The sequence below is a fragment of the Coptis chinensis genome, chromosome 9 (genome assembly GCF_015680905.1).
Source record: "Coptis chinensis isolate HL-2020 chromosome 9, ASM1568090v1, whole genome shotgun sequence".
Taxonomy (NCBI): Eukaryota; Viridiplantae; Streptophyta; class Magnoliopsida; order Ranunculales; family Ranunculaceae; genus Coptis; species Coptis chinensis.
In genome coordinates, this window is record NC_141464.1 from 12390984 (window position 1) to 12407517 (window position 16534).

General features: G+C 36.6%; 1 protein-coding gene and 2 long non-coding RNA genes across 3 annotated transcripts; all 3 read left to right on the plus strand.

Annotated features, from left to right (window-relative positions):
• The first annotated feature begins 3808 nt into the window (after positions 1–3808).
• Positions 3809–5652, plus strand: LOC147474793 (uncharacterized). Its single transcript, XR_015209514.1, has 3 exons — positions 3809–3903; positions 4005–4124; positions 5584–5652. It is a non-coding gene; the product is annotated as an uncharacterized LOC147474793 (long non-coding RNA).
• Positions 5653–5654: 2 nt separating this feature from the next.
• On the plus strand, positions 5655–8285 carry LOC147474794 (uncharacterized). Its single transcript, XM_086585194.1, has 7 exons — positions 5655–6018; positions 6095–6160; positions 6239–6361; positions 6424–6434; positions 7739–7862; positions 7950–8069; positions 8160–8285. Exons 1-7 carry the CDS (start codon positions 5764–5766, stop codon positions 8283–8285), a joined length of 825 nt encoding a protein of 274 aa, XP_086441320.1. The 5' UTR covers positions 5655–5763.
• A 283-nt stretch (positions 8286–8568) lies between these two features.
• Positions 8569–9296, plus strand: LOC147474795 (uncharacterized). The gene is made up of 4 exons (XR_015207352.1): positions 8569–8718; positions 8809–8970; positions 9063–9167; positions 9248–9296. It is a non-coding gene; the product is annotated as an uncharacterized LOC147474795 (long non-coding RNA).
• The last annotated feature ends 7238 nt before the right edge of the window (positions 9297–16534 follow it).

Genomic DNA, 16534 nt, shown 5'->3' on the forward strand with positions numbered 1-16534 from the left:
CTTGAACTAGCGGTCTTGTTGTTGACCAATACAATTAGGGGAGTCAGAACAGAGGCACGCCGATCTCAAAGAACTATAGTATTATCGTATTGGGATCTTTTCCAACCGTGTATATCACCGTATCCCCTTTCTTGAAAGTCTTCTCAAAGAACTATAGTATTATGGTACTTGGGATCCTTTCTTATTTCTATAGCCAATCACGGACTATATGGCAAGTAGTACATACAAACAAGCAGCAGTAGTATTTTTCAAGCAGTTCTAGGCAATGTCCATCCCGAATTTAGCTTGAAGATTATCAACCACATTCTTGTCAAGCCGAACGCTTTGGCAAAGAACATCATCGGAGATAGGCGGATTGATCCAAAGATGTTGTTGGCAATAGTAATCACACCAGGGTTCCGCTGCTTATACCAACAAACGCAATAAATTGCTTGAGTGTTACCGTGTTGAACTCGAAGTGAATAAGGCCTACGGGGATCACAAACACATCACCTCGATAAAGTACTTTGGTGATGAAACGATTATCCGGATTGATGTGACAAATCCGACATAAAGTGTACCCTCCACGACTACTACGATCTCGCCACTCGAGGGTGCGTGATCGCGGCGAGGGTTAGACCATAGGGTGCAAAGTCAACACGAGCCAAAGAGATGCCTAGAGTGTTAAGTCCGGTATTTGAGCCACATTTGCTAGAGTGATCGCTGAACCAAGTTGGTTCGATGTGTTCCCGGCATATGAAGCCCAAAAAAGAAATCATTGGTCAGAGCAAGCTTTGGGTCCTTGCAAAATTTCCCATTCACGAAAACTGCAAAAACGTTAAACGCTTATAAATTAGCATGAAAGTACTAAGAACTAAAAGAAGTAATAACAACTCTATATATATATATAGCAATATGATATGACTGACCACCATCCGTGATTTTAACGTAAAACCTATGTAATATATATATGGAACCTAAAAGATTAGAGCTTATTATATGCAGCAGACTCTTAGTTCTATTCTAGATTGACTTATGTGCAGGGCACTCCTCTGTTTGCCCACCAAACTTTGACAAACGGTACTGGAGTGCTTGACTTCAAACTGTAGCGAGAATGCCAAGTCTTGCAGCCCAAAACCATAGGCGTTAAACCCATGAGCCAAAAAAAAAGAATGGGTTAAGACGTAAACTGAGAATAATAGCTACACGAAATGAATTTAAGAGAAACATTTACACAAATTAGTTCTTGAAACTCGAGTTCTGTCGTCTTTTAAAACTCTTGAATTTTGTTTTTTTCCATAAGCAGTAGGAGACAACACAACCTTCTAAATGTCATGGTCGGTTCTCGTGTTATTCATTGGCAGAAAGTCTAAAGGATCCAGATGAAACTATAGTAGGAGTTCTTAATCCTATGCTTTCACTATACGTAGTGAATCATACAAAACAAATTATGCAAATCTGAGGGCTTTGCTTAAAAATATATCCATAAAAAAGGATAACAATAAAGTACCAAAGGAACTTGTATAGTCCATTAAAATGCAACACTGAATAACACGTACATCTCAATAAAACATCAAATGACTAATGTACATGGGTTGAAAAACACATTATATCTACTTTTCGTATGCATACCTTAATAACGAGTATTGTCGAAGACTCATGTGTCTTGACTTCCCATTGTAAGGCGGCCTACCTTAATAAGCGTAGCTTAGCCATTGCAAATTACTTACAACCTAGCCGGAGTTGGTTTCCTCCATAGTGGTATGTCCACGGCACGTGTTTCTTCACCATTCTCCGTTATCATATCATTTCCTCGACAACATGGTTGAGTCGGAATTACAATCTGTTTCTTGAACCTCCCCCCAAGATACAAAGAACACCACCCAATTTCTATATCTACCCAATCGTGGACATTGTGTGGGACTCTATGTCAGATCCATTAGACAAATAGTCTTACTACAACTTTTAATGAGGATATTATAGGCAGGTTACATCTCAGATTTCAAATACAGCAGGATACCCTTGAAAATACAACTATAGTTCATAGTCACTTTCAAATATCTTACAATTATAGAAATATGAGATACTATGTTAACTCAGTGTTAATGTAGCACCAAAAGAAGTAACCGTGAGGCACGCTCTTACGCTCCACGGACTATTTCACTTGAACTAGCGATCTTGTTGTTGACCAATACAATTGGGGAGTCAGAACCGTGAGGCACTCCTTAGTATTATGGTACTTGGGATCCTTTGCTGTTAGCTACTTTGATACAGGGTATTCTGTTGAAAAGAATTTGCACAAAAAACATTTACATAAGGTTTTCCTTGAATGAAGTGTGTTTTACCAAAACATTTACATAAGGTTTTCCTTGAATGAAGTGTGTTACAGCGTGATTTTGGCTCTCAAGAGCTGAAATCACTCAAGTCACAAGTTTCCTGAATTTAGACCTCGCTATTCTGAGAATCCAACCATGTCACCTAGCCCTTCACCATCGGAAATGATTCTACAATTACAGAAAAAGAAGGAAGTGTAAGGGGGAAAAACCGTTAAGTGAGATGACATGTTACACAATCACTAAGCATTGAACTTGCTATCATACATACCAAAAGTTTCTTCAACTTGTTGTTCTTCTTCTTCTTCTTTTTATCTACATAGGCTTCAAGTTCCTTCTCACGGACAAGGGCATCCTCCAGAGCCTGCGAAAAACAAGAATAATCGGTGTAATAAAAAGCATTCTGACGTTTTTCCTTGAATGTGCCACTTGCTAGTAGCTGTTACCTTGGGCCAAATACATACAATGAGTTCTAGCAATCAAGAAGAGTAGAGCAGGTGTTAGTATTTCAAATTCAAAAACCATGAGTCTATAAAATTACCAGTTTGGTTGCCATGAGTTCTTGTTCTAGGGCATCGACACGTTTCACGCCAAAGATTCAAAGATTTCCTCTTTCTCGGCATTGCATTGTAGCTGGTTTTTTTTCGAAACGGTGACCTTCTCTTCCAGTCACCCATGCGCTTCATGACGCATATGTATTTAGCGGCGGATATGGTAGGTCCGTAACCGCGTGGGGTAGTTGGCTTAATGTTGTGGTCTACAGAGTCAATAGTCTTTGGAATAGAGGTTGGCATCGGTGAGCTTCTTTGGTATGTTGCGAGTCAATCTGATCATAGTGACAACCCATGACAAACGCCAGACGCCTTGAAAGATTTGAGCGCTTAGCTTGTCAGAAACCTTGCATTCATCATAAGGAGAGAAACAACCTGAAATTCGAATAGTAGCATTTGATGGCTCCAGTTATACAGCAAAACAGAAACACTTGGCAATACAATATTATTAGGTTATGACACCACCAGTGTTCTCTTTTTGATTCCGAAACTTATTTACAAGAAATACAATTTGCTTGGTGTGCATTTGCTATTACTAGGTGTTTATATATATATTATGGGCTAGCATACTGGTAATTTATTTTGAATTTTGAATTTTGAATTTTTATTTTCCTGTTGTTTCTTATCTTGCTTGTAACTTGGATTCGGTTTATTTATTAAAACTATTATGTGACCCGATAAGATTCGATATAGATATCGTATAGGAAGTCAGTTTGAAATCGTTTGGAGTTAGATGGAGGACCTTCAAGAATATGCTGACTGTCAAATATATTATTCCATTTAAAGATGATCCCGAGGCACTCTCAAAACCACCTGCAAAGTATAAGCTAATTAAAAAAGCCGGATGCATTTGTGAAATCGAGATTAACGAAGAGTTCCGTGTATGTGTGAGACATTTAAATAGGTATATTGTTCTATTTAAATTAATAATTTTTTATCTATTATAGGAGAAGAGTAAGTTACAATCTGCACGAAGGGCAAAGGGTAAGTATAATCACCGAGTTAGCAGGCTTGGATATGCTGGCTTGATAGATAAGATGGTGAGGACTTGTACAACTTTTTAAAATCTTAATGTATATAGTAAACCATATCAAATACTTCATAACTAAATTGATTTTTTTTTTTGTATATCTCATTATAGCAAGAAGAGTTGGGAGAATCGTTTGATGAGGATGATAGAGCAGGCTTGTGGCTTTTAGCTCGGCAGAACAAGAGTGGCGAATACTTTAACGATGATATAAGGAAGGTGGCAGAAAAAATTGTAAGTTTTGAGCTATGCTAGCACGGGTAATAGACTAAAGTACTAATGTTCTAGTTCATGTCAGACCTTGTTCAGTCTTCCCGCCCATGCCGCCACTGTTGCTCCTGTCGGTGGAGTCACTGTGTGCCTCTCCTTAACTGGTACCAATGGAAAAGGAACGATGTTTATATAAATGAAAAATTAAGCCCATCCATTATATAGAATTTTCTTTTGTGTGTTTCCAAAACCCGGAGATCCACACTCCCACTGGCAGAGTCCTGTGTTTTTAATAAACAGTCGCTACCCCCTGGTAGGTGCTAGGAAGAAGAGTTCTGTAGCCATTGGGGTGAAAGCTTAAAGACCTTTAAGTACACTAGAAGAGTACTGTCTAGTGTATATGAACTTTAAGTACGGTAATAGTAGTTTAATTTGTATATACCTCTTTAGTCCTCGAAAGCAGGTGAGTCAGTTAATTCTTAGTTTTTCACTAGATCAGTTGATTTAATTGATCATTTGTGAGCCTGTACCAAAAAGGGCTTCAATAAAATCTTAAAACCAACTAATATATTTCTAGATCACCCAACTTTATGTAACTCATGCATATGGTACCATTCTATGGATTTTCTCTGGGGAAATGATATTGGTGAAGCAATGTTACATGAGGTGGAAAATTTTTGCGCCTATTATTGGAACATGTGTGATGAAAGTTAAAGAATTTCCACCAATTAAGTTTCTGGCTGTAGGCTAGTAAATCACATACCTGTGGAAGTTGTAGGCATTTACTAATTTTCAACACAAGCTTTCCTCAAGGCATAGAACGCAGAGGTTTAAGAATATAATGATGCATGTAAGCCACACTGTGACTACTGTATTGTCTGTACGCAGTATAGATAAATATGGGCAATTAGGCATGAATTATAATTTGTCTGTCTCAAAAACCAATAACTCCATAGTCAATACTTATATAATCTTGTAAAACCAGTTATTAGATTCTCATAGTTGGCCTCATTACTGGACAGCCAAGTATTGAAGTTGATGTATTATAAAGGCTGCTTTCACTCCAAACAAACTAAAGGACTAACTACTATTATATTCCAGCCCATGTCAGAATATGTTCAAGACCCCACGGGCTGTTCTCTAGCCCATGTCAGACCTTGTTCAGTCTCCTAGCCCATGTCGGACCCTGTTCAGTCTTCCAGCCCATGTCAGACCCTGTTCAGTCCTTTACAAATCAATATCAAGCTTCAACAGACCATGTCCATACCATTCATGTCCACCCGCAATACTTAACAGGTCAAAAAAGCATTGGCAGTCCACCAGTCAGCCCATGACAAGCCGTCAACCGTCCCAATTAGGCATGGCCAGTCCACCAGTTAGCTACACTCACTAAGAAAACACACATTGAGAATGATGGGTTGATATTTTCTTTCTCAGTAAATGTATGATCTACCTTGCTTAACAAGAGAGAATGTTTTCGCAGGAACAACTAAAAAAGGAAGAGGCTGAAGGGAAGTTAGTAACCCAAGGAAGCGATGATGTTCTTATGAAGGCATTGGGGACTCCAGAACATTGTGGCAGGGTTAGAGCAGGAGGGAAATATGTCACTCCAACTACTTACTTTAATCTCCCTAAACGGGGATCAAAAGCACATAGAGCAGAGATGGAGTCCACGATCCGTAAGAAAGAAGAAGAAAACCAGGCATTAAAGGAAAGAGTGAGAGAGTTGGAGACCTTACAAGGAGTGATTAGCTCGCAACACATAGAGAAAGTTGCCTCCAATGGTTCCAAGAATAATAGTAAAAAGCGAATGGAAAGTCCAAATGATGATGTATTATCTTCTGGCACTAACAACAAGACAATTAATAAATGTCTTGAGAGAGCATTGGGTGTGAATTCGAGAAAGAAGTCGAGAAAGGTATTACTTTAAATAAATGGCTACTCAATGTAAATATTTTTTCAGTTTTGAATTAACTTGTTCAATATGTGTGTAGGCAATTAGTGGTGCTAAATCTAAAAGCGATGAGGCAGTCTCTAAACAAAAATTAGGAAATGAGCAGGTATATGTTATTTAACGTGCAATCTTTAAATGTTACTTAAAAGATTGTTGATTTTAAATTCATTGTTATGTCTCTTAGGATGTGGGCTTGAAGAACAGTAGTGTTGCTAAACTTAATAGCAAAGTGGCAGTCTTTCAACATAAGTCGGGCGCAAAGCGGGGTAATAGTTTTTTTACTAATGAGTTAGAGAGGCATAGGAAGGTAAATGTTTTACAATGGTGATAAACTCAAAAGTGATATGCCAATATCTATTCTGTCGTTAGGAGTATGGAGTGTGAGCCTTGTAAACAGTTACGCTTTTCATTGGTATGACACAACTTTTTTTTCATGATGTCAACCCTCGACATAAATGAGTTTATCCGGTTGGAACCGTTAGTATAGCTCGGATACTCTTACATAGGGTTTTACCCAAGTGATGAATAGTGTACTATTGTTCCCATCCGGAGTTTCTATAATCGAGAGAGAGAGAGCACATGATGTGATATGGTTAGTGTGCATGACTTCTTTGAAACCACAAATGTGTACCGGGATCAACTTGTACACGCGGTGTCTTAAGAAACTTAAAAGTATACACTAGAATATTCATCAAATTAGCCACCAAACCTACTTGAGCAGTTCACAAAAGTATCAATAGAGCTCACGTGCCAAAGGCTTTATTTGTGGCTTAGAAAGATATTAGTTAATATTAATAGAACAGATTAAAATACACAATATTCACAGGCAAGTATGGGAGTAACGTATTACCTCCTACGCTACTAACACTAGGATGCAGGTGGATTTGCAAATATATGCTCTTGAAACATACTTGCAAATAGTTAGTAGCACAATATTCTAAATACTTATATAGACACTTTACAGAAAGTTAAGGGGTAGGTACAAAAAAAAAAAAAAAGGGGGGGTTTATAATTTATCTTCAAGGAATTTTTAACTTAATTATAGATAGGAAACAAGCATAATGGTGTGTCATTATCAAAATACAATAGCTTTAAAAGATGGAAAAAAATGACAATAGCTTAGCTTACCGTACTCTTATCCGTCCTAGTTCCTATGCAATAATAGTGAAAGTACAAGAGTCATGGTGTTATTGAGGGTCTCTGCGAGATGAGCGAGAATGAAAAACATCACCCCAAATGTTTTCACCCATTTTCATTTGTTTTCAATTTTTTTTTTTTTTTTTTTTTTTTTTTTTTTTTTTTCTTTATTTATCCATCACATAATATTGGGTATGTGTTAGGAAATAAATCAAGTATTTGCCTACAAAATAGGTAACGGTTGGTAATATTTCTAACATAAAACTTGTGTGACAAACATTATAACGGATGAATAAGTGTTAGCAATCAATTTTACTATATGTTGCAAATTAAGTGTTATGGTGTAGTGCTACCAATAATGTTATACTCAATTGTTTTGTTGTTTCAAAAGTGTAAGTCGGCTTTGGGGTCCAAAAGCAATATTGTTGGGATGCTAGTCTAATTGAGGGGTTGGGACCGATGACAATATCCATAATGTTAAAATGGGGAAGGCTATGTAATGCGTACAAATCATACGTGCAATTTTGGCAAATTCTCTTCTGCAAAGACCGATTCCGGATGATGATATTACCACCATAGGAGGTGCAGTTGGCTACCACGTGGCTTGGCCAAGTGACTTTGTGGTATTTGACAATTTGGCTATCTCAAAACCTATGTTAGGAAACAAGCAGGTACTTGTCATTTTGATATTAACTAAAAGTGATAGTTATATATAGTTTACAAATATCTATTAAAATTGTCCTTATAATGTTTGTTAGGCTGTGGGATCAAAAGACAGTGATAATGGTGCTAAAGCCAGATCAAAAGGCAATGATAATGGTGCTAATAAAGCCAAAAGTGTTATGCCAATCTCTAAACCTAAATCAGGAAATGAGAAGGTAAAATCTCTAATTTTTAAAATCATTAATCATGGTACTCACTAGAATTTTTAATTTATAATTATTTTAATGTTTGTGGTTGTTTTAAAGTGTAAACTTGCTTTGGGGTCCAAAAGCAATGTTGTTGCTGATGCTTGTATAATTGAGGGATTTGGACCGGATGACAAGATCCATAATGATAGAATGGGTGAAGGCTATGTAATGGTGTACAAATAATACGTGCAATTTCAGCGATTGCTCTTCTACCAAGACCAATTCCCCGATGATGACATTACCGGGGTAGGTGGTGCGATCGGGTACCACGTGGCTTGGCCTCGTGACTTTGTCATACTTGATAATAAGGTAAAACGTTCTCTTATTATATTTTTCTATCAATATTTATATAAATTAGCACCTATTTGTATTTATTATTCATTGTTTATTTATTTATTTTTATAGAAAAATGAGGTCGATTGCGGATGAGCATGACGAAATTATATTTGAAGAATTTTATGGTTTTGGTCGGCAATATAATGAAGGGAAATCATATAAGTGAAATGGACATGAGGATTTTTGAGCGTGAACTGCAGTTTTATATTGCAAAAGATGAAATAATGGATATTTGTCATAAGCAAATGTTGAATGCCAATTGCATTGTAGTATATATCCGGTGAGTGGAATCTTGGATTTTATTTTTAAGAGATGAGTTGTTTAATTTATGCGTACATGTCGTACTAATGGTAGTATACTTTACTTTTAGATATTTGTATGAGAAATACGAAAGTTCTCGACAGAGGTTTGGATTCTGTTATCCTGGCGATTTCAACTTGTATGCAGACAAAAAAGAGATGAATCGTCTGGTCTCAAATAGATTAATGGCAAGACAAGGAGACCAAATTATTTTTCTTCCGTACAATTCGGGGTATGCTTGTTGGTCATGTTATTTAATATATATGCATTCTCATTTTATTTTTATTTATTGTACTTTCTTAACTCCTATATATGGTTGTATAGGATCCATTGGGTTTTGGTAATTATTGACGTAAGTGCAAAAAAAGTATATTTTCTTGATTCAACTGGAGGTGTCCCTGATATAAAACTAAGATGCATGGTGAACACGTGAGTTGATTAATCTTATTTTTATTTTGTATGTCATATATGCAAACAACTTGTAACTTAATTGTAAAGTTTGTTTTTAGTGGGATGAAGACATTAGCATTAAGTGAAGGAAAAAGAGTGGAACCAGAGGGACTATGTCAAGGTAAATATACAATATTTGAATGTGAAAGATTTACTTAGTGTATTGAATGTGTTTTGACAATTTGTTTATGTTTTAGTGTAGTGCCCAATTCAACCCGGGAGGATACGAGTGTGGATATTATGTCTTGCGGTTCATGAGACATTTTATGATGGATCCTAGTCAATCAATTAAGACAAAGGTTAGCAAGTCTTTCTTGTTAATATATTCTAAAATATCTATGTAATTTTTTCTTGTAAACGTATATCATATATATTAAATTTTTTGTTGACTTGACGTACTCGTGTAGCTAATGGAGCTGGCCAACACTATCACCTATACCAATGCTGAGCTTATTGAAATTGTATGGGAGTTTATTGACTTTATCGAACGATTTATATCGCCAAGCCAAAGGTATGAGTATGTATTGCATAATAATAGTATTTTGTTTTATTTTGTTTGCTACTTTTTGAGGTATGGGATGACTTTAAATGTAGTAGTGTATATCTTGAATCACACCCCATTTGCATTGTAGGTATTTTCATTTATTTTTACTTCCGTTGTGAGAACTAGGTCCCATCGCATTGTTATCGTCATGCTTATATGAAATAGTCTGCTTTTGGTCAGTGGCAAATTTACTAATAATATTTCTTTACTTTATTTGTTTCTTAGGTTTGACAACGTTCGATCGATCGATGGATAATATTTAATTTGTTGATGATGGAGTTTATTAGAATGACTTTTAGTTTGGTTGAATGTGCTATCAAATAAATGTATCTAGCATTTTTCAGTGATGTTGGATAAATGATAAATTGATGTAAAGAATAAGTGTTTCTGAATGGTTTGAAAATATATGGGTTGCAGTTATTGTGGATGTTTTAATTTTATTTTTGAGAATTTTATAGCTGTTTTATTGTCGAAATAAGTTTACAGATTAGGAATTGAATTACAGGTTATTAGGTAGGAATTGAATTACAGGTTATTATGCAGTATTTGAATTACAGGTTATTAGGTAGGAATTGAATTACAGGTTATTATGCAGTATTTTTTACAGGAAAAATATAATAATAATATATATAATATAAATTAAAAAAATAATTAAAAAAAAAAAAGATGACGGTTGTAGACGAACTGTCACAGTGTAAATTATTTGTTGACGTATTTTTCTTCCATAAAATGACGGTTTTGTAGTAGTTGATAGGCATTTCATGACGGTTCTACAATAGTCAATGGGCATTTCATGACAGTTCAACAGTAGTCAATGGACATTTCATGACGGTTCCACATTAGTCAATTGGCATTTCATGATGGTTATGACGTGAACTGTTAGAAAATATTGTTAATTTCTTGACGGTTCTAACTATAATTAATGACGGTTATATATGAGGTGTCATAATAAAACTTACCTACTATGACATTTTAAAGACTAATATATGTCATAATGGGAGGACCTTCTAAGACATCTTTCTATGAACCGTCATAAATTTAATGACGGTTTTGGTTGACTTTTTATGACACCCTCAGTAATGACGGCTAGATTTTCAATTAGAAAGTGTCATGATATGTATTTCATGACAGCTAAAAATTGTCATAAAACGCCCTTTTTTTAGTAATGAATGCAACGAAAAATGAGTCGTTTAAAGTCAGATACTCAAGATGATAAAAGTTAAATGATAGTTTTACTAATGAATAAAGCTACGAAAACTCTAAACGCTAGTAAAACTATAACTTAACTTTGTGCTAGACTTCTTATCAAAGATTTCTACTCTCGATACTATTGAAATAGAGTTGGAATAGAAGATTCGTTCCACTCTTAGTTCTTTAGCATTCGTGTTTTCTAGCTTATCAATCCTAGTAAAATCAATGAGAGGTTTAGGAATTATACTACGATGTAATTTATACTAACAAGATAATGGGATTCAACTACGAAATGCTATGGGTTGAATCTATGATAAGGAATTAGGGGGGATTGATTCCACCTTAACTCGACTTAATTTACTAACGACAAATCGTCGTAATCCGAATGGAACTGCTTTCGCAGAACAATTGGTTCTTCCTAATCCCTAGTTGTTCATGGTAATATCTACCAACTAACATCTAGCATGTGAACGATCAAACCCATTCTCATGGTGAACTAATCGTTTCTAGAATGGAATGGAAATTACGACTACTCTATGCTAACACAAATCAAGCTTCATCAAGGCTTCTTCAACCCCCTCTAATGAAAGTTTAGCCTATAATCATCATGCTATCATTTCCATATGAAATTAAACAAGTCATGATAAAAAGATTGAAACTTTGCTTATTTAAACTCAAATGGAAACTACTCATGCAAGAATTTATTCAAACTAATAATGACAATTAAATGAATCTGAGAATTAAAGCTAATAATTAATGAAAATTGAAACTAGATTATCAAGAAGTAATTATTTTATTGATCTAGCAGATAAATAACTATCATTCAATACTAAAATTAAAACAAAAATAACAACTAATTAATTAATCTAAAACTAGATCTAGAACTAAGCTTTAATGGCTACTTTCTACCTAATCTATCTATATGCTTAAGAGCTAAGTCTTGTGTGTGGAAATGGAGGAGACCAGATCCACATTTTCGTGCATGGGCTGAGGAGCCATGTTTTGGGCTGGAAAATCGAGCCCAAATCCCAATTTCTTCAGTCCACAGAGCCCGTTTCAACTAGCTTTGACTACAACAGACTTTTCGTCCACTTCTACTCCTTTGATTTGGTCAAGGCTTAGACCATTGGAAATCTCTTTTCGAGCCGGTCGTTCTGTCATAAGGTAGGCCCAATTTCGAGGCCTGAGTCCAAAGTATGGTCTTCGAAAGTTCTGCTGACTTGTGCACTGTTTCTGCCTGCGTTGACTTTTCAGCTTTTGACCGGGCTTCACAAACGCTTTGTCTCCTTGAATCTTGCCCTTTAATCACATAACTTCTTAGCAACCAACCCTTGCTCCTTAATCTAGCCAAAGTGGCACATTTCTGCACATAGTTGACTTCAATGCCTGAAATACATAAAAGCACGTAATCAGTATTAACTCTTATTTATTACTCGCATAATTGGTCTAAAAGTATGACTGTTAAAGGGTTAAAACTACAGTTTTGGGCTCTTATCAAACCACTCCCAAACAGCATTTTGCTTGTCCTTAAGCAAATATGAGAAATTAGAATAAGTGACCAAAAATGGAGTTCTAACTACTCTCGTTTTGCTGAGTGAGATTGCATTGACCATATGCAACAAGGCCTTAAACCACTAGGAATTCCCTAGTGGACGAGTTATAGCCTCGTGAGAGTTTTCCAGTGAAGGTACTCACAAATTTCATCTATACTACAACGACTAAGAAATAAAACTATTGTTTCTTTATTCATGCTCCAAATTATCTATACATCTCACTAGCAATGAATACAGAATAACCAAGTCGAAACCTAAGCTAATATATACATAATAATTAATTATCTACAATAAACATATATACAATGAGTAATACCATGAAATGCCTAGCAGGTCCGTTTCTGAAAACTCGGAATAGCGTCCTTAAGTAGGTCCTTACATAAATGTCAAGACAAAAACCACTCTGATTTTTTCGCTTAAGTTTTGCTACTCCAGTGTGCAGTGGGCACACTTTACCTTACAACTCAATGACACACAAGGAAGCCAGAGTCGATCAAACACATCTGCCACTTACTATCACACTAACCTATTCCTAATTGAGCTAGATGTCTTTATTAGGTGTTGCGGGGATTAGGAGATGGTTTAAGAAGGAAGGAAATGGATATTCAAAAAGGACAAGTCTGAGATAATAGAGTCTTCATATTATGTAACTAGAGAAAACTTTGTTCTTTACTTATGCTTCTACACTTTGTTTCCATCCTTAGCCATATTTTTCTTTTTCTTTGGCTTTTGACTCCCTTGATTCTATTTTTGGAGTTCTAACTCTTTATTTTCTTTTATTTGTTTATTATTATTATTCTTTTTTTTATTTGGATGGAAATTTTCTTTTTTTTATTTGAAGCACCTAACAATTTCTTGATTTCAAAGGTCTTTCTCTTTTCTATTCTTCATGTCTATTCTCAGACTCATTCAAAGAATGGGTTGGCAGATTTTTATTTTTATTTTGTTTTGTAACAGGTTAAAGGATTTGAGGTTTATGAAAGGCTAAAGAAAGGCTCAGAGGGGCGACTAGCGGAAAATAATTTCATATGGTTTGAATTTCCGGCTATATCTATCCAAAGAGGGCCTAAATTCTCGCTTAGGATATGGTATAGTGATCAAGCAAGTGGACGTGTGATTTCTCTATCCGGATTTTACTTCTCTCTTGTGTCATTTCTCAAATGTTTCACTCATATAAGGCTTTAGGCTATATTCTCACAGGATTTGTAGAATAAGTACTCTAGCCTAGGTTTCAGAAACTTACTGCCAACAATCATAGATACTCATGTAATATATTTATAGATAGATACAAAGATTATTACCTACATATTAACCTAAGTTTTTAAAGACTATTCTAATGCAAAAGCTACTTGAGACTTCTATATTATTAAGAGCATAGAGAAAGAAAACAATACCAATATTCCTAAATGTATAGCATAACTTTTATTTGTATTTTTAAATTTTTAAAATTTTTTTTTTGAAATCTTAACTAGAAACTAAGTGCATATTATACATATCTATATCCTAACAGTTGCCTTAATTACACGTGTTTCTATGCCCCGCCCCCCCCCCCCCCCCCAAACAAGAAGCATGCTTTGTCCTGAAAGTATTTTAAAATAAAAAGGGTAGGAAAATACCATAGAAACGCGTGAAATTGTGGAACATCTGCAAAACAAGGTTAAAACATACTAATATAGAAAATAAAACTGACGCAACTCTATAGGAGTTCCACCCATTATGGGGTTAATAAGAAATAAATTGATTGGGACATAAGCAGACACTAACTGAAACTAAAACTTACATGCACTCCTGCTTACTCTTCCTCCTCATTATCAGCTTTGTAGAGTTGAGGTTCCTTCGCATCCTGCCATGCCATGAGAACTTGCCAAGCCTGACGCCGGGTGTCATCAACACGTGCTAACCTGTCGAGTGTTACAATGTCAGATGGGGTGTAAGGAGCAACCAAATGAGGTTGCACTTGCCATCCCGGCCAAATCATAACTCGAAATGAGCGAACCACCCAATTGGTGGGTCTCATGACTTCTACCCTTTTCCAATCGTGAACTGGGTACAGAATTTAGGTAAACAGCCATGCATGATGCAGCTAACCAAAACAGGCATAAAAAGATATTTATGCCTCATGCTGTGGGCTCTCTTAAGACTAGACACTAATACTCGGGGAATGTCATAGCGGCGACGTCCCTCAGCTAAAGCAAGGAAAATGTCACCCACAGTACTATTTGCAGAGGTAAACTACCACTCCCCTAAAATATTCATCATAATGAATAACATGGTTGTGCCTACATTCAGGGATAGGCTACCAAGGGCTATGCTATATCACCCTTGGTCCATTACTCGAAATACTCCTCCCCCATAATATGCATGAAAGTATGCATAGTCATAGAGGTTGGCATAATCGGTCATATATCCCCACGTGTGCATGGGGTCAGGCAAGGGCAATCCCGAAACTAACGCTACCAAATACTTACAGAAATCTAGTGGCGTGCCATCAATTACGATGGAGAATTTTTGTTCTCCATCTTGGCTATAATAGAAATTTACATGGTCGTAGAAATAAGCAGTTAGCTGAGGTGAATATAAATCGTCATCACTTACCAATAGATGGCGCCATCCTAACTGCAAGATCCTATCGCGGAACCAATGCCCATAAGAGTCGCTTCCCATCAAGCCTTCGAAAGATTGCTCGGGTATGACTGTAGGAGTTGTCATCTCAAAACTACCCTCTGGAACAGCTGCAACGATCCTGGAACAACTCTCAAAATATTTGAAATTTTTGTTGCTCACCGGGGTGTGCTCAGCCTGAGCCTGTTGAGGGCGCGGGTCACGCTCTGATAATTTTGGACTTAGAGTGTTTTGGGGGCGGGTCGCGCTCGACCTATGCCTGGGTAGGGGGCGGGGCGCGCTCTGTAGAAAAACTGGAATTCTAGTGGTATGGGCGCAGGTCGCGCTCAGGTGTAGGCTTGATAGGGCGCAGGTCGTGCTCAGGGTAGAAGTTTTCTGGGAATGTCTAGGGCGCAGGTGGCGTTCCACTAGGGCACAGGTACGCTCGAGGGTGCTGTAACGCGGAAGTGCGAAGGAAAAATAAAGAAAACTTGGGAGTGAACAGTGAGAGATGTGAGTGTTGTGTGGAGAATGAATGAAGTTTATATAGGGTTGGGTTTCCAAAACGAATCGGGAAATTTCCAAAACGTTTTAAGGCAATTGCTGGAAACAGAAATTTCCAAAATCGGAAACGGAAACAAACCATATTCTTGATTTTATAACAACCCTAATATCTTTTATACTGAATTTAGAATAGTAACTTCTAAACTCTCTTAGATTTCATCCTACCACCACATCTAATCATAGGTATGCCAATTACGGCAATATTCTCAACCCTCACTCCAAAATAACTTCTAAAATGGATGATCATATAACAAATCATGCTAGATTAAATAATGCCACCCCCAAACAATTCGGGAAGGTGGGATTCATGATAAAAACAACGCACAATCTGAAAAGAACCACATTATATTAAAAATGAAATTCAAACAACATTTAACTACGAAATTCAAATTTAACTACGGAATTAAAAATTTTAACATCCGCCTAAATTAAAATAAATAAAAACATAAAAGGACAATGAAACTACATCTAATCCATAATATTCCTAAAGAACTCGCTGCTGGTAGTGGATGACACATGGTCAGGTGATGACTCCTGAGCTCCCGATGGGCCAGAGCCATCCATCTTGCGGTGGCAACGCTCGTGTCTCACAGACTGCTCCCAACGCTTATCCTCACGCTGGGCACGAGTCTCATAGTTACAATGTATGACAGTCTGGCGAGTCCGAAGATCTTTGCAAATAGTGTTTAGAGAATGCATGCCACGATGAAGTACCAACATGCGTTCTCTATCAGACCTACACCTCTCTAAGGCATCGGCATCAAAACATGTTGTGTCCTCTTCATCCTCCGAGTCAGTCTCTTCTTGTACCCTGAACACAGTCCGTATATGTTACGACATTCGTATGCATCTTAACCATAGTACACTCAGTTTTTGGAGTTGCTCTCAATTGC

Excerpts from the sequence above, each read along its gene's own strand:
- LOC147474794 (XM_086585194.1), top strand. The coding sequence starts at position 5,764 with ATGGAGTCCACGATCCGTAAGAAAGAAGAAGAAAACCAGGCATTAAAG. Across the intron at positions 7,863-7,949 it reads CTATGTTAGGAAACAAGCAG|GCTGTGGGATCAAAAGACAG; the intron begins GTACTTGTCATT and ends AATGTTTGTTAG. Across the intron at positions 8,070-8,159 it reads CTAAATCAGGAAATGAGAAG|TGTAAACTTGCTTTGGGGTC; the intron begins GTAAAATCTCTA and ends GTTGTTTTAAAG.